Source organism: Sebastes umbrosus, chromosome 2, assembly GCF_015220745.1.
Source record: "Sebastes umbrosus isolate fSebUmb1 chromosome 2, fSebUmb1.pri, whole genome shotgun sequence".
NCBI classification, from domain to species: Eukaryota; Metazoa; Chordata; class Actinopteri; order Perciformes; family Sebastidae; genus Sebastes; species Sebastes umbrosus.
Genome location: NC_051270.1, coordinates 26464689 through 26487581, shown reverse-complemented (window position 1 = coordinate 26487581; position 22893 = coordinate 26464689). Strand labels below are relative to the sequence as shown.

The window sequence follows — 22893 nt, the reverse complement described above, 5'->3', positions numbered from 1 at the left end:
AAGAGGATGTATGGTTTATTGTACATAAAGCCAGTGAGAGGTTTAGTCTATGTTAAAGTCATGTCACACATGAGCCAGCAGGGGGCGCTGCAAGCCACGGTAATTATAGAAAAGCGAACATTCATTCATCGGAGGAGTTTTGTCCCTCGTCGCTCTCCCTCCTCACTCACTCACCTAAATAAAGTTAGTGCAGACCAACAACCTCCTCATGACAACAACCACCTGCTGATGAAAAACACCCGCTCCGAGAGGTAACAAACTCTACTTCAATCTTCTAACAGGAGCTCTCAGTTTTACAACAGACGTATAATCACACTTGTTGTATCTGTATCGCGTTTTTAGACGTTTTTAACCCGTCAACTTGTGACACTTTATGTGTGGTTGCCATGACGACGTGTGTTATGCTATGAGGGATGTAACTTCTACATCTGTGAGCTAGTTCACCTAAAAATGACTCTTCAAGCTTAACTAATATTGTTGTAACGTTACAATATGGTGGACAGCAGAGTAGCAGTACGTGTATTAAAATATCCCAGTTTTTTTTGTTTTTAATAGGCGTTAATTACCTATCTGTAACATCATTAGGCTGCTAATTAGCTATTAATTAGCTGGCTATCCTCTTGGGAACCGAGGAGGAAAAGTGTCTTCCACTTTCATTTTTTTTGTGGTTTCCTTATTATTTAGGGTTTAAAAAAAATCTTACAATTTAGACTTTTTCAATTAAATTTTTATTTTTAATTTGACAGCATGTCCACTGTAGTGGATCACAGGAACATTTAAAGTGTTAAAAGCCAATTTAGAAGATACAAAAAATGTACAGATTATGGCTGTAGAGTGATATTAAACCAAAAATACATTAAACTTGATTGAAAAACTAAAAAATATATCATTCTGGATTCATGGTAACACAAACTAGAAATTATATTTACAGTAAATGGGTACTTCCATGTAATGTAACACCCATATTGCACACATATTGCTATGTATCACTGACATGTATCAGTGATCATTGAGGTCTGAAGATTTCCCAAGCAGAAATACAATTTGCCTCAAGAATGCAAAGTCTGTGCTTATGAGTATGGTAAACAAGAGACCATAACACTGGAATTGTCCCAATGATGCACTACTACCTGACTGTATTTAAGTGATGGTTTGGGTATTTTGAAGTAGAACTGTAGGAGGTATTCCCCATAGTCAGTGTATTACCTGGCGGTCGGCCCGTCCCCAGTTTGGAGAAACAGACTGGAGTAACCACTCGGAAGCAAAGCAATGAACTGTCAGGCCGTTCTCATTCCCAGGGTGTCAAATACCAAGGCTTTGCCACAGCCGTCAGCGTGTGATACCGCCCCAAAAGGCGCCCTTTAGTGCCGGACGCACAGAGTGTTCCATTAACTACAATGTTAACCCATCCGCTGCAACAGTAAATGCTCCAAGAAGTGGAGTGGAGGTGGATGGGTCCAACAAACACAAGGCTTTCATCCAGGAGACCGCTGTTCGTGTCCCGTGCGTCATGTAACAATCAGCTTTTCATTTGTGTCCCATGTTCATGTGTAACGTTCAGTCTCATTTTCACTGTACAAACATAGTAGTTTTAAACCCAACCATGTAGTTATTTCCTAAACCTAACTTTAGTGGTTTTGATGCCTAATCCTAAAGTGATGCCAAGGGTAACTATAGAGGTCTTGATGCCGAAAATAAAGTGATGCCAAGGGGCGTGACAAAGCGGCGGCATGTGACGAGTAAAGAATCTGGTAAAGAATCCTCTCTGCTTCAGTTCTGTCTCCTACAACAATGTGGAGTCATTAAGTACATTAAGATGATCTTGGTGTCCACTACAATTGACATTCATAAAAGGGCTATTATTTCAAAAGACAAATCATATAACTGCTTTAAGAACTAAATATATCATTCCTGACATGTTAATAAACAAGAAAATATATGAATATCATAGTAAAAAAAACAATAGATAAACAATAGATAAACAATATTTGATTTACCTCTCCTCTTTCCATGAAATGTGCTTTCACCTATGACGTCTATTTTAGATTAAAAAAAAGAGGAAGTTCCCAACGTCTCAGCCTATCACATGACATATCACTGGAAAGCCCAGAATGTCCTCTTTAAAATACACCAGGGGTTGATAGAGTAGCTCAAAAGAGTAAAAGGGGATGCATGTGGACAAAATGTCCACTACAGAAGACACAAGTCAATGGGCTGGGTCTCAGGTAATTGAAGGCTCGGAAGCTAATTAACGCTAACTGCAAACATATCTGGAACATTTCAGAGCACGGAAATACCTTCACTTGATCCATATAGGTTAACTAACTAATCTAATTAGTTTAAGTTACTGCTAGCGTAGCTGGAGCAGTCGATTATGTTAATATGACTAAACGCTTCAAGCACTGAAAAACGTTAGCTGTTACCTCACCCCCGATTAGAAAAAGGTACTCATTTTTTTATTTTTGTGTCAGTTAAAGCCTCATCATTTGATCTTAAAGGTTATGTTGTCCTGCATCTTTTGTTCTAACTCGTTAAAAACACATTTTTCTAGTGAGGAGCGTCACAACGTTATCAGCTTGGCAGTTGGACAATGAATGATTTATAACTGCAGGTGTAAGACATCTGTTTATTCTGATATGAATGTGCTGAGTTCTCTCTCTGGGTTGTCATTGAAATGAATTTGATTTTGTTCTTGTTTCTGCTATGGCCTACATTTTTTCTAGATGTATGCCCTCCTAGCTTCCCAAGGCTGAGCCCAGCAAGGGCAGAGATTAGCCTTAACCAGGATTAAACCAATGAGAAAATTTGAATTTGTTGGCCCTTATCTCCCAGCAACATGTGGAGTGCTCTGAGCAAATGGCAAGAATTTGATCTTCCTTTTGGCAAAGCATGTTTTTCTTGCCAATAGACTTATCAAACATGACCATTGGAGACAGAAAGAATTCCTGGAGCAGCCTTTAAATGATTTGTTTACAGGGACACTACACTTGTTTGCTGTGTGTAGAAATAGCAACTTAAAGAACCGCCTTTTTGTCAGCCCTGTAGTTAGGGTGACCGGATCCCAACAAACCAAATGTGGGACAGAGAGTATGTTTGTGTGGGACAATGTGGGAAACGTTACCAAGGCTGAGAGGTAGTCTTCAATTTTGATATAATGTCTATCTAACTTAAATAATAAACATTTCTATTCTGCCCCTTAGCTCGTAACATCTTACGCTTTGCCCGAATGCATCCATAGATCGGCGCATCTCTTTTTGAGCCTCACGTTTTGTTGTGAGACTCACATGAACTGTGTAGCTTCATGTCGTATTCCCCCCACTCCCCCCTCGTGTGAAATTGAAAAATAACTGTCAAATTTCACCAACTCTGAGAATCACCTTCCACCGGCTTATAAATACTTATAAGTAGTTTCACAGTCTTTTTTTGTAGCTGCACTTCCTTTTCTTTGTGGTAGTTTCCATCATCTTCCGCCTAAATCTGCATAGCTTGTGACTTTGCGGTGACTCGCAGTTTTCTCTGTTGGGTATAGCGTAGCAAAGACGGTGAAATGTCAAACCTGCACTTGACCCACATGTGCGCAGTTTGACAGCAAACACAGCGCCGTGATGACAGCCTTCCCTGCTTTCTTCACAGCCATTGGATAAAAGTCAGATTTTAAAAAACGTCAATCTTGCAGTGGTTTGACTTTTGTAAACTAGAGCCAATGAAAATGTGGGACATCGTCTCAAAATGTGGGACAAGGATAAAAATGCTGTGCAATTTTTTTAAACTTCACCTCATTGTATTAAATGACCTGTTGTGACCTCTAGGATAATCACAGCCTCATGAAACTTTACAACCACAAACTAAAGACCCAGGACATTCAGAGGATGGATGGCTTTCCTAGATATATTGACAATAAGGGGGTTTCTGAGCAGTTTCCAGAACAGAAGTGCTCGCCATCTAATCGCCAAAAAATGCAATTCTTGCAGAAATCTCTAAATGTCAAAAGTTTTTGAAACCAAATCACAGCATGGCTTTTTCTATGATGTTCCTCATGGTCTTGGTGTCTTAATCGATATTTTGGAGGGATTATTTATCATTTTTATCAATTCTTGATTTTTAAAAATATTTACCACCAAATCTGTGTAACAAATGGTATCAACCCCAAAATGCAATTTATTAGAAATAATACAGCATTGGAATGACCATCATATACTTCTATCATCATGTTCTAAATGCTTACACACTTTAACAATTTATTTGTAATTAATTAATTAATTAATTCATTCATTAATTAATGAATGAATTAATTATTAATTAATGATTATTTCTGATTTATGACTGCAACAGCGTGACACACAGTGCTGAGCTGCACCTCAAATTAATCTTCAGGTTCCCAGCTTTCAGATGATGAAATGCCATATCACCCTAAAGACCCCCTGTACTCCCCTAAAAATACAAAAACGGGTCTATTGTGGGTCTCAGGGGGTTAATGACTTAACGTTGATGTGTTCTTTTTGGTATATTCCATTTAGACCACAAGCTTTGATAATCTCTCTGCATAATATTAGGAGTCACCTCATAACTTAGTGAAGTAGATGGGTTCTATATTTGCATTCTAAACATGCAATTTCTTGCCTCATCAGGTAATGTAATTCCACGCTTCATTAGGACTGTGAAGTTTATCATTTGTCATCAAAGCCAAGCTGTCAATAAATGATTAAGTTTCACATGAGAAAAATGTAATATTTGGGCTCAAGCAAAACGGATAGCAGTGTACATTTTAATTGCAGTAAGTAAGACTCTGTTTTTGTTTGATTTTCAGGCTGTATTTTAGCGTCTGCTTGTTACAGCCTGAGGCAGCATCATTAGAAGCTGCTTAAGCCTAATTTATTCTGCTATTTATTCCATTAAAGAAAGCAAAGGCCCTGTACAATGCAATCATTTAAATGTGCAATATCCTGATGGTCTGGTTGAGATTGAAAAGTGGTAACTGTTCTGACACTGTGGTTTCAGCAGCATACAGTATGTCATTTCTTTCTGGGATACACCACTGCTGACTTTGGTATGATGCAGTTACTCTATTGGAGAATGCCAATCATAAATGTCATTATGGCTGCAAATAGTGATTATTTCCATCATTGATTAATGTGTTGATTAATTTTACAATCAAACAATTAACCGTTTAGCCTCTAAAATGTCAGAAAATAGTGATAAATATCTTATCATTTGCCACAGCCACAGGTGATATCTTCATATATCTTGTTTGGTCAGAACAGTCCAACAATTTCTATATTTATAAACAGTGAAATTCAGAAAATATTCACATTTGAAAAGCTGACATCAAAATATGTTTTTCTTGATAAATGTCAGAATAGATTTATTAGCGGTCACTTCACTTTAATGATCACATGACCAAAGTCAATGGAATTTGTTTTCTGTACAGCATGGTGACAAGACTCAGTTCACAGTATATAGTGGTGCAGGAATGAGTCCTCAAACCCAGAAATTAGTTGGAAATTTAGGACTTCTGGTTGCCTCGTCTGGAAGTCAATGGGATTTTTGAATGGGCTTTTAGTTAGATGCCTGAAATAAGGTCTGTGGTTAACACAAGCTGAAGAGATTTTAACGTTTTATTCTACGATATAAAATACACATTTTGGAGTTTTAAGTTTTCAATCGTAGTCAAATATATTTTAAAATCAGTATCTTTAAAAGTATAAAAGGAAGGTATTCTTTTCAGCCATATCATTTTATGGATATATTATTTCGCTAATTATGTAAATTTCATCTGCCGAAAAACTGGGAATGCGACTTGTTGTATTTTGTTCATAGGCTAACGTTAACTTTTACTTCTGATGATTGCATTCACAATTCAAAAATCTGAAAAATGGTGTTCATTTGTGAAGATTATCTTGCTGAACAAATCGTGTAAGTATTTTAAACGTTTGTTTTCCACGGAGTTTATTTTCTGCCATAATCCAAAACCAAATGGAAAAATCCCATTGTTTTTTTTGTCGAGGGAACCAGGGCGATGCTAACTTCCTGGTTGACCTACAAAATTACGGCATCCCTGGAGCACTCTACATGTATTTTCTACATTGCACAAGGGAGACTTCATACATTGACAACATATCATACAATAAATGATAATTACAGTATTACTGGGTAGGCAAAGAAAGGTGGATATTTAAGTACATGACGCAAAGATGCAGAGGTATATTTCAGAGTTAGGAGGCAGAGTTCTTATTGCAGATGGGAAAAGGTGTTCTTGAAATAAGATGTTTTGACCTATAGGGCACAAATTATTGATTCATTTAATGTTGATTATAGGGCTGCAACTAATGATTATTTTCGCTGTTGATTATTCTGTTGATTCATTTCTCAATTAATTGGTTCGTTGTTGGTCTATAAAATGTCAGAAAATGGTGAAAAATGACAATCAGTGTTTCCCAAAGCCCAAGATGACGTCCTCAAATGTCTTGTTTTGTCCACAACTCAGAGATATTCAGTTTACTGTCTTAGAGGAGTAAAGAAAACAGAATCGATTATCATTAAAATAGTTAGCAATTAATTTAATAATAGATAACTAATCGATTAATCGCTGCAGCTCTAGTCGATTAACTCATTTATTAATTGACATATATTGTCAGCATCACTTGTGTTCCTCCGACAGATACCCCTTCCTACTTGCGGGTGCCTTTAAAACTGTTAGATCAGCAGCAGTATTACTGTATTTCTGTTTATACAACATTGTCAGGATTGTGTTAGTCCTGTTTAACAGTTTTATAGTGTGGGATGTAAAGAACACTGCAGCCTCTCGGGGCTAGTAGGAGTGTAACTGACATTAAGGGTGGGAGAAAGAGTAAATATACCTTGAGTTAATGAAAGACAAGCAGGTTTAAGGGAAGAAAAGTTACACAGGATCAGAGTCACCCTTTGTATGTCCGTGCTCTCTGGTCCAAAGTGACATTGTTCTTGTGTGCTAAGTTCTTAGACAGTATCCCCCCCACACACTCCCAGTCATTAGACACTATGTATATTTGTTCACTCAGTAGTGTAAATAAACACAAATTGCTGTCTGACAGAATGATGGAGAGACGAGGCAAGTATGGGCTTGACTTGTGATGAACCGTCGCCTCTGATTACTTCCTGCTGAAACTGGAGATGTAAAGGTGGACCACAGCCTGTGTTTCCATAGCGTTAGGGTGTGTGTACTGATGCTTGCTCATCTTTCAGCGTATCCTTGTGCGAACAAAGACCATTGTTATTTGACATTGTTAATTTGTGCTGTCTAGTTGTTATTTGACGTTGTTAATAATCATATATTTATTCTTTGGTCAGTCCATCTATATAGAGGTGGAAAAAAGATCCAAACACAGAATTTGGTAATTCTTTAACTAATCAAGTCAACAAAAATGATAATAAGTAGTCTAGGCTTGGTCTTTCAAGGAGGTTTTGAAATGTCATGTTAGTACTACTGATGTACCAGGTACCTGGACCGAATTTAGGCTTAATGGAAGGCATTTTAGGTGGCACAGGGGCACAGTTGTTACCCATCACTGCTGAGAGGTTTTATTTCCAGCAATTTGGTCATGCAACAAACACAATTGGCCAAGTTGCTAGCCGGGAAAGAACTGTGTCCTTGTCACTGCGTTAGCGATTCTTGAATGTTGTTTGGGTCAGAGTGGTGGGATTTGGGAGGAAGAGCAGGAGCCTCTTACTGATGGGTTAAAACGATTGGTAGCTTTTCTCAGTTGCATTTACAATTTCCAAGATTTTTTTAACTTGACAGTTGAGGCTAGGGCTGCAACTAACGATTATTTTCATTGAAGGGTAATCTGTTGATTATTTTCTAGATTAATCGATTAGTTGTTTGGTCTATAAAATGTCAGAAAATGGTGAAAAATGTCAATCAGTGTTTCCCAAAGCCCAAGATGACGTCCTCAAATGTCCTGTTTGTCCACAACTCAAAGATATTGAGTTTACTGTCATAGAGGAGTAAAAAGAAACTTTTTACTTTTTTTCTTTAAAAATTGCTAAAACCGATTAATGGATTATCAGGAGTGGAGATTAATTTAATAGTTGAAAACTAATTGATTAATCGTTGCAGCTCTAGAGGCAGAGTTGATCAGGGTTCAAATGCAGTAATTCTTGGTTGCATTTGGACGCCAAGTCTGATAATTTCTGGGTTAATATTCTTCCTCCAGCCCTTCAAGTTCTCAGTTTGGGTTTGTGTTTGGGTGCAAACTGCAGTGTAAACATTTAAGTCATTAAGTAGGGATGCACCAATCTAACTTTTTCCGTCTCAGTATCGACTGATACCCAAAGCCCTGGTATCAGTCGATACCGAGTACCGATCCAATACCAGTGTTTAATTAATAAGCTGTATGCCTCACTGTGTGGAAGTGACTGGGATCATTCTTTTATGTGTAAGGTGACATCAGGCTTGACATAAACATTGCTTTCTTAACTTTGTACAACAAAATGTAACAAATAAATACATAGATATAAATTTACTGAATTGTTATATATTATTAAAATAATAATTTGTGCAACAGCAACTTGGTAAAAAATCTTAAAAAATGAACAGGAATTACAATTCAAGTGTAAATCTTTTTAATGCAGCAAAAAAATTGTCAAAACTTCAACAGGAATTAAGATTCCAGTCTATAATGTGTATAGTATATAAACATTGAATTTAATTTAATAGATCGGCCCCATTGTCAACACAGATACCTGATCCACCTATTTGGTGCATCCCTATCATAAAGTTAAAAAAACAGAAAAGTAGGCTAAGTATTCTATTTTGTGTTTTGACCTGTAGTTTAGAAACAGGTCTAAAGGTTGCAGATAGACAACCCCAGGCTTAAAGCAACTTAAAACCTGTCTGATAGTGACCCCTTTTTTGAGGTCAGACTTCTCACCCTGACCTGACCTGATATCCAGTTTCCTTTGCATCTTGGATCTGGGGCGAAGGACCAGTCACCTCTGTCATGCACAAGACCCTCCTCCTCCTCTAGTCACTTCAAGTCCCCAGTGATACACTCATCACATGCCTCTGTCTTCCACAAATGAGCTGTGATTGAGGTGATTGGAATTTCCAGAGGCTGTCACAATCGTTTTGATTGGAAAATAGACAGGAGATAATGGGAGAGACAGGCCTGTTATGAGAGCCCTGTCAGGGCTAAAATAATGCATCAGAGTGAAGAGGTTAAAGACACCGCTTCCTTGTTAATAATTAATTGCTGTGCATGTGGTGGATCCACTTCATCGCTCCCAGTCATCACTTGATAATTGCTTTACATTTAATTTGGCTTTAGAGACTGTTTTTCAAGCTGGGTAAATTGTGCTTAAAGTTAATATGGTCTCAGACTGAGACAGAAGTTTGGTCATAAACCAGTGATTAAAAAAATGACAAGTTAGACTAGACTAGGGGAAGTAAAGATTCAGAGATATTCTGTACACTAGTTCTTGAAGTGTAGACTTCTTGAATTAACTTCATGAGCTAATTTAAAAAGAATGTCTCCAATACTGGTAAAATAGCTTCAATTACAAGTACGTTGTTTTGTTTTTATTCAGTGTGACATAGTACAAACAGGTGACAAATTATACAGACAATGGTGTAACACAAAATATACAGACATTAACATATGATGTATGAAACAGGTGTTTTTTTATTGTGTTTGTTAGTGGGAGTATTGTAAGTGTTTGTGTGCATTTATGAAAGTGTGTTGTGTAAGTGTGTCATAGGCATGTGCAGGTATGTCTAGTTATTTATAAATAAATGATAATTGTAATAATGTTGATAAGTAACTTCAATAACTACATAAATAATAATAAATGTAAGGAAAAGATAAAAGTAAATGATAATGATAAAAAAATATTAATAAATACATTTTTAAATAAATAAAAGAATAAAAAAACAAATAACTACCTACTACTACTACTACTACTAATAATAATAATAAAAAGAGGGGGACTCCATTAGCCCTCTACGGTCGCTTTCTTCCCAGGAAACACCGAACCCCTTAATATTAATGACTCATTTACTTTATTTTTTCATTATTATAATCATTATTATTCTTATTACAAATTAAAAGTATGTTGTTAATGTCTCAACGCAAGTAAATAAGTAAATAGTTATAATAGTATGCATATTTATAATATTTTTATTGTTCAACAAATGACATTTCGGTAGAGACATTAAAATTATGACAATAGAATAGAAATATTTTTGTATGGCACTTTGTAAGTGGACATTTAACTGGTGTCATTATGGGAGTCGACTCGATTACAGTTACATTTTTTTATTGCAAAATGGCGGAGTCGGAGGTCTGCTGCTGGGCGCTGGCGTTGCAGTGGAACGTATAATTGACTTTCACTTCTTAGCAATATACGTTCTTTGGGTTTGCCTCATTATGTCCTCCTAGCAGGGAGGAGCTGGACACTGGTAAAATAGTTTTGCAGTAATTGATATTGTATAATATGTGGTGTGCTTATTGGTAGATTGAGATGTCAGCAGTAACTTAGAGATCTTGTATTAATGGTCTGTTCATTATTCTGTGTGAATCTAGATGCTTGTTCGGTTTAGCTCACCCTATACTTGTGTACCTGGGCAGGTGGCAGGTTCCAGTTAGGTCAGGCTGAGGATGTAAAATCCCATTCACTCGAGTAAGGGGGAGAGGAAAAGGGAGTTGGCAGCATGCTGTGAGGCTGCAGCTTTCTTTTGTTTGGTGTTCTTTTGATTTAGTGTTATTGAATTTCCCAGGTTTTATTTTTGCCCTTTGTGTCAGTAAACTTGTTGTTAATAAATTCAACTTTTTGTGCTCTACTCCTGCTAATCAACCTGGTTCTTCAACATCCCTTTTTAAAGTTTTCCAGTGCCAAACCACCTCATCTGCCCTTTACATGGGGTGGTGGCGCTACATCTACTGCTGACTTTTTATCTACCCCTGAACATCCTCTGTCCCCCATCCTGACCCTCTAAAAAAAAGTGGGCGGAATGGAAAGCGGCTAATAAACACTAGATTTTAAGAATTCCCTCTCCATGAGTGCCTTCACACCAACATTTTTCTGATAAAATAATTGATGTCAAAGAAATGCAGTTATTATTTGAAAATCATTTCTTGACTTCCTTCTTTCTCTAGATGACACAAGCCTATGTCCGTGGATTAGGCATGAACATGATGTCCCTGCGGACCAGCATCACACTGGAGAGGAATGTGCCTTTAATACGCCTGGAGAATGATGCTGACCTGAGGGTATGGAGAGCTTCTTTACATGATCCCACTACAGTCCTGTGTTGTGCTATGGGGCCACCACTGAAGAAGCCACACATATTCACTGGTGACCTCTACAGTGCACTCTTATCTGCACTAGAAGAGGATCAAACTTCACTTTGCTGCTGTATAACCCCCCTTCATTGGGGAATTTGACTGCTCCCTTTGCCAAATCCGAAGCAGCCAGTGCTCAGCCTTGCATGCACACAGATAATGATCAAGTTAATTAGACCTGAGATTGAACGAACTGCAGCAGCAACTTAATCATTTGTAACTTGATTAGAAATACTATATTCTGCTCCTCCAGAGACCTGAAAATGTTCAGCTTTTTTCAGAGAGCTTGAAATTAGGATGTACTTTGGAATTCAGGTCTTGAGTTAAGACATAATGTTTTTGTAATCCAAAACAGTGAAATGATCTTAAAGTCTGAAACACAAGCTCAAGGGAAATCCTCTGCTGTCTCTGACTGACAGTGAGCAGGTGTAGATTGCAAATGTATTAATGTTTTCTTTCTTATCCCCATAGGAAATCTATGAATTTGGAAAGAAATTGGGTCAAGGTAGCTTTGGAGTTGTTTATGAAGCCACCCACATTGAGACACAGACGAAATGGGCTATTAAGGAGGTTTGCAGACCAGCGGTGAGTGCTCTGGGACGCCTGTTTTTTAATGTGATTTAAAAAGTTGCACTAATAGAGAGTTTAATGTTTGGAGAGAAACAAATTGCAGAGACCACACTGAAACTCCATCAGCGATCAATGATTTGACTTTCTGTCACTTCAGGCAGGAAGTTCGAAAGCCCAGATGCTGGGGCACGAAATAAACATTCTCAAACAAGTGAACCATGCTCACATAATATGTCTCCAGGAAGTCTACCACACGGCTAAGGTGAGCATTTTCTAACCTTTAAGACTAATCGAGAGTGGGTTATGTGTAATGCATGTGACATATCATAATCTATAACTGTGTGTCTCTGCATGAATGTTACTTATAAGCACACAAAAATTGGTTATATGGTAAGATGCATTTTCTCTGCTTGTTTCTAGATGACTTATTTGGTTACTGAGCTGTGCGTTGGAGGTGAACTGAAGCAGCTGTTGGAGCGGAAAAAGTTCCTTACAGAGGACGAGACGAGGCATATCATCTGTAGCTTAGCTGACGCCGTCGTCTACCTTCACAAAAGAGGTAATGTCATTCTACAGATTGACATTTTGACAATGTTACAAATCATCTTTTAACGCTGGCTAAAAAAATCAAGTTGTTGATGACCTCCAGTGATTGGAGTCCTCATGTTGCAAAATCACTGATAGGGGTGTTTGCAGGTGTGACAACACCCTGGTGTGGTTACTAGTGCAACAGACATGAAACTTAGAACCAGAAGACAAGTGAAACAAAGCTATTTAGCTTGTTGCTAAGTTACTTCATATTCTTACAGTAATTAGACTCTAGTGTGGAACAAGTAGTCTTGGATTATGTTTCAGGCACCTCAGGCCTGGTTCAGACTGTGTTTTGAATAAAGTGTGCTTCAGTTAAAGGGAAAATTTGTGTGCGTGACATTGATTGAGAAAGTTGAGTCCTCTTTCTCGCAGTGCCTTCATGTACCAGGATACATAGCGTGCAAGCTACTAAACTTGCTCCTAAACTTATGCAGGTAATAAATATGAAAACATGTAGGCTCCTTAGTCCGAACCAGCATGAACCAAGACGGCAACAACTCTTTATTATTTTACACATTATCAGTGGCAGCACATTACAGTTCCACTCCTTCCGTTTTTTCCTTTCATAATAAAAGCCCAACCTAAATTCACTCAGCATTTCGCTAAGAGGCAACTCAACAAATTAACTCACAATAGCGTTCGGTGACAAAAATACTCACTCAATGGTTATCTGCTCTTTCGGCCCTGCTGGTCTTAGTCGTATCTTTTGGTTTATCTTTGAGATCCTGAAGAAGTTCTCAGCACACACTCTCGGGGTTGGCGTCTGCGACAGCATCCATCAAAAACAGCCCACGCTGACATTCATTGCAGCAGAATGACTGTTTCTGTTGGCATCGGAGTGCAAATTGAGCAAAGGCACCACCAGTTGGTGTCAGAGCCTCATGTTCTGGAGGGTCCCCGCCGGTTATTTCCTCCCTGCTGCATGTACACTGTAAAAATCCTCGTCCATAACACCTTCTGCACTCATATTTTGGGATGCCATTTTTGCTGTTGGAAACTTAACTAGTTTGCAATACAAGCGAAGAGAACAAGGACGTTCCGTTTTTGAGCAGCGCCTAGAGCACGCCCCCTGGCTACCCAGAGAAATTCAAGCTGAAATAGCTCTGGATGTTCTTTGGGGCGCAGCTGCAAAATCTGTAGTTCTCCTTGCATCCAACTACGTCACGTCAAATGATGGCTCTGAATGTAGTAAGAACAACAGATTTTGCAGCTGCGCCTCAGAGTTCTAGACACAGAGAACATCGGCAACAACTGCAGGCGCTTTTCACACTATATCCCTAACTCGGATAGATAGAGATAAGGTTGAAAATTGGTGAATCTTCCCTTTACGTTATAGTAGTTCCATGGTGCCATTATTGTGTTGTCCTCAATGACGTGAGATTCCTTGCCATTATGGCTTTATTATAGAAGTGTTGCTCATTTTGATAAGAGAGCAATAATAAAAAAAACTTCATAAATTTAATTTTACGTTTTTCATTTGGAAATGGTGTTTCCCCTTTTCATGGTGAAATCTGTGGTTAGAGGTAATTGAGGTTGTTGCCCGGCAATGAGGCGTCGTTACATGTGGTTAATTTACAACAAGCTGAGCAATACTGATTAATAGGTGTGTATTCACATGGAAAGTCCCGCTGTGCTGGTTTTCCTCACTCATGATACTAATGACAACACGCTGGCGTTGAATTAGGTAGCCAGAACCCCTTATTGTCACATGACCAATCATAAGTTTAAATTTGTTTAGGTTTTCTCAGATTATCAAATTTTTGCTGTCCTTCGTCAGACTCCGCTGCTGTTTGTCACATTCAGCTGTTAGTCTTCGGAGCTATACTTAGGCTCAGCTGTGCTTTGAGCTTTAATGCTAACACATCCTGGTAACATGGTACATTTTGCATGTAACTAACACTGCAGATCCAATTGTTTTATGATTTCTCAGTATTATACTAAAATATAAGGCACCAGGAAGAAATGCAGAACTGATGAGTGTATTTTAAAATGTGTAATTGTTATTTACAGTATGTATACTTATTAAATAAATACATTTATAATATGAAATTGAGAGTTCAGCTGTCAGCAAGCAGTCTGAAGAACAGGTATCATTGAGCAAAAAATGTCTTAAATGAATGAAGGAAAAAAGAACCGTTTCAGGTGTTTGTTTTGTGCACACCAGTTGGTCTAACTTACCTTCCACACACCATCAACACTGTTGCGTTTTATAATTGGTTGCTTCAAACAGTGCGGTGAAAAGGACTGCCCAGGGCAAATTGTATTTTTCCTCCTGCCTTCTCTCACTCCACCAAGCTTTGTTAACGAGGCCCTTCAGCCTTGCCTACTGTAAGCAAGCTAAACACCGTGTTAGTGTGTGCGGAACATAGTTTATTGTGGTGACTGACATTAGCAAATCATGTTGCACTTAACTCTGATCACAGACTTTATTTTCTTCAGAGCCATGGTTGGCGTTAATGATTTATCCGGGAATCATTTTGGTATTTAATTGAAGAAAACTGCAGAGTTGTGTGATGCTTCTCAGTGGTTTGAATATTAATTACAACTCATTGTCACATACATTCCTGTTAAAACTATTCAAACCCAGTAGGTCTGTGTAAAAGTTTTCCTCCTTCCATCTTACAGACATAGTGCACCGGGACTTGAAACTTGAGAACATCCTTGTGAAGAATTATCTCGATGAGGATGATAACGGCAGGATCAATATCAAGGTAAGATGGTGACACAAAGTGTGAAACTTTCCATCATCGCTTCTTATCCATTCTCTGTCAGAGTACAAGCCCTCTGATGGGCACTTTTTATTCGCCCACTATCCCCTCTATATTTAGTAAAGGCTTTAAATAATACCTCATTATAACAGACTCCCTCTGGTCTTCCTTTATAGTATACCTTTACAAAGAGAGACTCAACTGTATCTTTAAACAAATTACCAGCTGAGCACAGCATGTTGTGTGCACTGACAATGAGCCAGCCAAAGCAGATACCTGGTGTGCGAGTTAAAACAAGGCTAGACCACGGCGTAAACGTCCCCGTCTCTCTCTGTTTTTCTCTCTTTGTCTCAAATAAACATACACAAACACCCACATACTGTATATGTTGTAAAAAAGTGTTTTCGTGGCACAGCATAAATGACTTTCATTTCACAAGAGTTGGTCTTCTCTCCTGGATTTGTTTTTGCTTTTGTAATAATGTGATACCCTTTTGCAAATATGTGGACCCGTACAGCCTGAACTGCTATGTTTGTATTTACGTAAATCGTCAAGGATCATTGTTTGTGCTCAAGCTCGAGCCTTGTTTTCCTGACAAAAGCACCTAACAAAGAATTCAATGTGGGTTCTGTCAGCACATCTAAATCATGTTTATTTGAATCACCTTTTTCTTATGTGCTTTTCTCTACCTAGGTGACAGACTTTGGATTATCGGTGAAGACAGGTGGTGTAGGGATTGAGAACCAAATGACGGAGGCCTGTGGGACTCTTATCTATATGGGTAAGACACCTATATCTCCTACAGCATGCAAGTAGGCCACAAGGATTGAGCTACTTGAATGAGTGGTGTAGCGGCTTTTGCAGTATCTTTTTAGTTCTACCACTTGAAGGTGCCAAAGTTGGAAATTTCTAAATTCCATACATCATAGTGTTAAGTTTGTAAGCAGTGAATGTGATTCTATTTTTGCATGTGGAATGTATCTGGTATATTTTCTATCTATTCTTATCATTATGTGAAGGTACCCTGCTGAGCTTTTGACCTATAGTCGTGCTATGGAGTGATGTTTTAATGAGCAGGTCCCTGTTTTGTTTGTATCTTGTGCTTTACTAGCAAACGCACATTACTGCTGAGTGTAGAGTGCAGTAATACAAATATGTAGTGCATGCAAGCTACAATATTACATGTCTTGTTATCACACTAGCTGCAACGCTAAATTGGACCAGGGGCGTAAAGTGGGGAGGCCAAACGGCCCCTTCCCCACCTCCTACCCCCCCACTTCATTTTGATCACAACTACACACTTAAAAAATTCCTCGACTGCATTTTGTACGGTTGTGACGCTAACGCGTTGACAAAATCTGTCCACAGACAGACCAGCCTGGTCTCATTCCAAAGGCGTCAAATACCGACAAAAAGCAAAAGAGGGTTGTTTGATCACTCAGAACCACCATCCCTGCAAACGTCATCATCCAAAATGGCACGATAAACATTCACTCCGTCTCCCATCACAAAGCACTTTATGATAAAGAAATAAAAGAATACAGAGATGCAGAAATGAAAGATAGATTGAGGCAGGTGATTGCAGAACAGCTTGGAATCGAGGACGGTTGCAAAACAAAAGATGTGCGAAAGATTAGACAGCAGTGATTATGTTCGAGGCAGCTAAACGATAGCTTCTTGCTAATGTCATTCATTCATTAGCCCCGTTTGGGACTAGCACTATCCATTGCACCCACGTAATTAATACAGTTTTATCTTGTACTGCAAATTTTCGCAACGAATATAATAAAAGGCATCAGGCCCAGAGTGCAAGGTTTCTGTGCGTGACGTTTGTAACGTAACGCATACGAAAAAGGCAAAGGTCTTGAGCAAGTGTTTTTGTTTGAATTCACAACATTAACCACGTGTTTACTGCAACCGTAGTGGAGCATCATAGTTTGACGTGCTGGGCTACCCAGTGTGTTAGAAAGTGGCACCAAGAGGTCCTGACCAAATGTCAGTATGTCACGAGTTGGAATTAGAACAGGTTGGACAGACAAAAAGAAATATAAACATCTGGCAAAGTACTCAAAACTGCCTCTGTTGTAGTTCCTCACAAGGTGAAAACAATACCAGCGTTGCTGTCGCAGCTAGTAAAGAAGACTCCTAGGCGACGTTAACATGGATATAAGCAATGCAGGTTTCAAAGTATTTTACAAATTGTCTTTGTTTTGTGAGGTTTTATGAGAACAGAAATTAATTCAACATGTTTGTACGGCCTCAAGGATACGCTCTATGTTTTTGGTGAGAAACACTAAATCTGTACACTTTTACTTTGCATGCTGAAAAATTGTTGCATTAATTAAATACCAACTGACCTGTAAAACATTTTTAAATTTTTTGTGAAACCTGCATTGTTCCGACTTGCAGTCCCCTTCTTCTCCTCCTCCACTTTTATTGGTGCGTTGCTACTTTTTAATGCTCATTACTGCCACCAGCTGTGGATATGCATTACTGCCTTGTACATCACATCCTGTTCTTGTGCTGTGCGAGTGTGTCCTTGTGAGTATGCTGATAAACATTATACAAATAATATGTAAAACTAGTGGTCAAAACCGAATTTTAACTAGTAGTTTTAAGCCCTGAATTTTTCATATCTCAGAAAAAGAAAAGTCATACATTTGTGTTTGTGTGTGAATTTCAGCACCTGAAATGATGAGCGGTCGAGGTTACAGCCAGTGGTGTGACGTGTGGAGCATAGGAGTCGTTATGTATATGTTGTAAGTAGACACACATACTATATATATATACACATATATATACATATATATATATATGTGTATATATATATATATATACTCATACATACTGTGAATACATGTGTCTGAGCTGTGTGTCCCTGCAGGCTGTGTGGGGAGTCTCCGTTTGTGTCCAAAACAAAGGCAAACCTACTTGAGGAGATTATGAATAAAGAAGTCAAATTTCCTCAAAACATCTGGGCCACAGTCAGTGATGCAGGTGACACTTAATAATTCAAAATTAGTAATTGTTTGTGATGTGGAGTGAAGGAATTCATTTTTTCATTGACAAGCAGTACAGGATGTTGCATACATGCAGTTTTACTGTCCAGATTTTTACTAACAAACTCAACAATTGTCTCGGGTCTGTCTCAACAGCAAAAAATCTATTGACTTGCCTTCTGAAGGCGGACCCTGCCTACCGCATGTCTGCTAATCAGCTACTAGAAAACCCCTGGATTACAGTAAGGCAATGATTGTTCCAGCTGCATTCATAAACTTTACCAAATGAGTCACAGGAGGAGCTCTTATGGGGTGCTTTGTCCAACAGGGTGACACTAATGGGCCTGCTATGCCGTCCAATGTGCTGGAGATGATGCGCCTTCACCTGGAACAGGAAGAAAGTAAGACAATGATGAAGATTTAACACAATTACAATAAGTGAATCCAGGTCATGAGTAGATAACTTGAATAAACAATATTATGCTATTGATAATATACGACAAGTTGTTCTGGTGGGCGGTGCTTGGTATTACCCCAACTGATCTCAACATGGTTGCCAGGTCACAAACGTTCTCATTTTACAGCTAAACAGTACACAACAAGATGTTTCTGAAAACATTTGAGAAATAGGCATTACAGTAATAGAATATTGAATCATATTTGATCAGCGCTGCCTAGTTTGACCGTTTGATCAGAGTTCGTGAGTGATTGACAGCTGCTCAGAGACTCCAGCTCGGCTCTGATTTGTTGTTTCCCTCCGGTCTGTGAAATCTTGAAGATGCCATTAGGAGCACCGGAGGACACAGAGGCAAATGATTTTTTTCAGATTACCTGTCTCATGCACTACTGTCAGGATATAGTGACCGTTTTATAAAAATAACTTTTTAAAATTATATTTGCTCCATTTCTACCCACTGCTGCTTTAACAGATACCGGCCAGCCATTCAGAAACAATTTCTCTCACCAGGAATGGCTGTGCTGTACCCTGTACCATTGGATATGTCAGAGTTACCAAATAAGGTCAAATTAGTCAAGTCTACACAGTAATTTGTAATATGTAATATTAGACATTTGATTATATTACATGTACAGAGGAACAGAGAGGCAGAGGAGGGACGGAGGGAGGGAGAGAGAGATACTTGATGTTGATGTTATTTTAAACTGTCCACTATAGAAACACAGACTCTGGAGAACTTGTCCCTCCCTTCCTCTGAGAGCACACTGGACCCATCCCCGCTCCCCAGGGTCGCTTCAACAAAATCAGACAGCAACTGCATGAGCCACGCTAAGAGAGACAGAAGCTTCTGCACACCCTCCACATCCACCAAGCCGGTACGTCTGTTCAGCACAGCTCTACATTTTGACCTCACCTGCCTGTGTGTGTTTTTATTCAGGACACTAACTTTTTATGACTCCCAAATTATTTCAGAGATGTCAAGTTTCTACTTATCTATTAAAGTACTGTTACGTCTGCTTACACATCACTTACCTCATGTGGTAATTAACTTGTTTTTAACTAAGACTGTCCCATTAAGTAGATCATTTAACACTTACAGCAAAACCGCTTTTTACAAACATGTTGAAGTTTTTGGCCATTTGTAATTTTTTTTGTCTACTTTAGTCTACTATTGTTGAAACATGGCGGACTCTGTGGAGAGTAAAATCGAGACTGTGTATCGTGATTTTTTTTTATTTATTAATTATTTAGAAATCGATTTTTTTAATGCCAAAATTGATATATTTGCTTCATTTGAGTCTATGCGGAGGCAGAAGGAAGTTACCACTTTTATTGTTGTAGTCTGAGTAATGTAACGTGACGTTATATCCGTCCTGTATCCGTCAACCAAAACAAACCGCAGCTGGTCACAACTAGAAAGCAGAAAACAGTGGAGGGTCTGTGTGGATACAACCTGCACACTCACATTTTAAATCCCAAATGGTAAACACTACACATACAGTAAAGTATAGAAACACTTTGGGTTTCACACATTGCCAGGAAAAGCAGAGCTAGACATCACGGCTGAAGCTGCACGCTAACTCTGTCATAGACAGGAAATGTTATCGTATTGCGGTAACGTGCGGTCAAGCCAGCCGTCACTCATCTCCGTGGTATTGTGGTGGTCCGCGGTCAAACTGGCCGACGCTACAACTGTAGCGCACTCATATACTGACATCTATGTTAAATACAGTCAAACAGAGCTGACCATGGATGTATAAAGAGAACAGAGTTGACAGGAAAGCTAGTGATGGACTTGGTGAAGTTAGTGGAAGTATACACATGTGACTACGTCCGGTTTTCAAAATAAGGTGTTAACAAAGAGGATTGTATATACAAAATACATATATTGATATAAGATTGATTGGATTATGTTCACCAGAAGTATAAAACACGACATGCCCCTTATAAATTAAAAAGAAAATACAACTAATTTGTGACGGAAATATCTTTATTCTTTGATTTTTGGGTTTCTGGAAAAATTCAAGAAATAATGCCTGACAATAATTAATATTTGACTTCAGGACATCCCTGACTACATACACGCTGAAAATCAAACATTTTTATTGTATTAATTTAAATATCTTCCAAAGTAAACGTACCTAGAAGTGTATGACTCAACTGGTCTAGTGTTAAAAAAGTTAACAAAAATCGCGATAAATTGTAATATTGAATCGCAATACTTAAAAATCGCAATACATATTGAACTGGGAGATAGGTGTATCGTCCCAGCCCTAGTGTAGAGGGGACCCGCTCCCTATGCAGATATAAATGGCTCATTCTAAGGTAACAACAACAACTCTTATTTTTATTATACACTAAAGAAAACATGGTTATAAATATGATATTCCATTTCTCCCAATAGATCCCCCTAATTGTTACACACTGGTCCTTTAAAGTAAACTACCATTCTATAGGTCAGCCCTTAGCTACTATATATATGGTTATAGAATCCAGGTATCGATCTCTCATCTTTCCCTTTGAATTATCCTTCTATCCTGAATGAAGACTAAAGAGAGCAGTGGAGGCCGGGTCCAACACAAAAACGGCTCTGAAACTCCGGGACCACCTCAAGACACCTCACAGATTTGTTGAACCTCCTACAACCTCAATTTAGTTTTGATTTATAGGTTTTAATGATATTTCCAGTAGCACTCAACATATCTTGTAGTTTTCAATTTTACAGGTTTCGATCTAAATTGAAAAACTAGAAATATCTACAGCTGTACATTTTGGACTTTAAACACAAGCTTTCTTATTTAACTGCCTTTGTGCTCTCATATTGCCATGCAAACTTCACATTAAATCACCACTAGATGGTGCCAGATTCACCTATTACAGAAGATGGTAATAAAGGTGTAGCGATGCAGCTGTTTTAAAATGGATGTGATAGTTAATTATGTTATGTAAGAAGAATTTAAATCTCATCCCTGCAGATTCATGCTGGTGTGAAACCCTTCAAAAAGCAGAGTGCAAACAAGCGCAGGTCTGTGGTCAAGAAGGATGTCAGTACAGGACAGAAACCAGCCTCAGACCACCAGAGACCTTCTACCTCCTGTAAATGTAGGACTGCCCAACGCAAACTCTAACACCAATACCCCTTCAGAGTATAACTAAAACACCAGCCATATCACTTGAGAAAGTGGGTGGACAAAACAGAGGCTGCATGCAAAAGAGAATCTATAAACTAGAAGGTGAACTTTCTTTTATATACATTTTATTTAATGTAATTCTGTTTATTTCATTCAATTCTGTGATTTAGCAGTGATGTGAATGAAACTGCTGTGAATGGTGGTGACCAGAAACTAAGCAGTGTCAAAAAAAGGGGCCTCATATGCAGGTGTGAAAATAGTACATGTAGTCCAAGACTACTGTAGCTGAGGGTCCAGCCTCAGCAGTGCCTCGTGCCAAAGGAAAGGGCCCCCGGTCTGAGGTGTTCACCGGATGGGGCCAAACTGCTGGACAAATGCTTTCTGTTGCACAGCCAACTGTTTGAGAACATCATGCAGCCCAAATACAGACTCACACTTATTTATAATGGCCCAGAATGACTTTGTCAGATATTACTGGTGGCATCTGATTGAAGGCTTTTATTATAAAGCAGCGACCTGGAGTTAGTCGAGTAAAGAGAGCTACCCAGGAGATTTGAGCACTGTACAGCTCATTCCTTAATAAAGCCTGTTATTTAGTAATTGACTTACTACCTAGCAGCGTGTAATGTCATCTCTTTATTTATATACACTGTGAATGTATGCCTTTTCCACATAGAAATGTTTAAATCATAATCTCATATGTAGTTAATTAAATTGGGGAAAAGAAAATCATTATTAGCTAGAGGTCAGGGATGTAATATTTATCAGAAATGTATGATTACAGGTTAATTTCTTTAATGCAACTTGCGATTTTTACGTTTTAGCGGGCTCAGTTTTAACACTAGAGTGAAGATACTGGTATCATGAAACTAGAAAATGTAAGGAATCAATTGGTACATCGGTAAGTCAGCACACCGACACACTGACAGCTGCTGTTGCCTGTTGGGCTTGAGTTTGTCATGTTATGATTTGAGCATATTTTTAATGCTAAATGCAGTACCTGTGAGGGTTTCTGGACAATATTTGTCATTGTTTTGTATCAATTGATTTCCATGTTGATTAGAGTATTAAATACTTGACAAATCTCCCTTTAAGGTACATTTTGAACAGATAAAAAAT

At 38.5% G+C, this 22893-nt stretch overlaps 1 protein-coding gene across 1 annotated transcript; it reads left to right on the top strand.

The window, feature by feature from the left end:
- Positions 1-147: 147 nt before the first annotated feature.
- stk33 (serine/threonine kinase 33) lies at positions 148-22389 on the top strand. Its single transcript, XM_037759317.1, has 13 exons — positions 148-251; positions 11133-11246; positions 11790-11903; positions 12046-12150; positions 12309-12447; positions 15105-15190; positions 15881-15968; positions 17871-17946; positions 18072-18184; positions 18343-18428; positions 18515-18587; positions 19361-19518; positions 21619-22389. The coding sequence occupies exons 2-13, from the start codon at positions 11133-11135 to the stop codon at positions 21769-21771; spliced, it is 1305 nt and encodes a 434-aa protein (XP_037615245.1). The 5' UTR covers positions 148-251; the 3' UTR covers positions 21772-22389.
- The last annotated feature ends 504 nt before the right edge of the window (positions 22390-22893 follow it).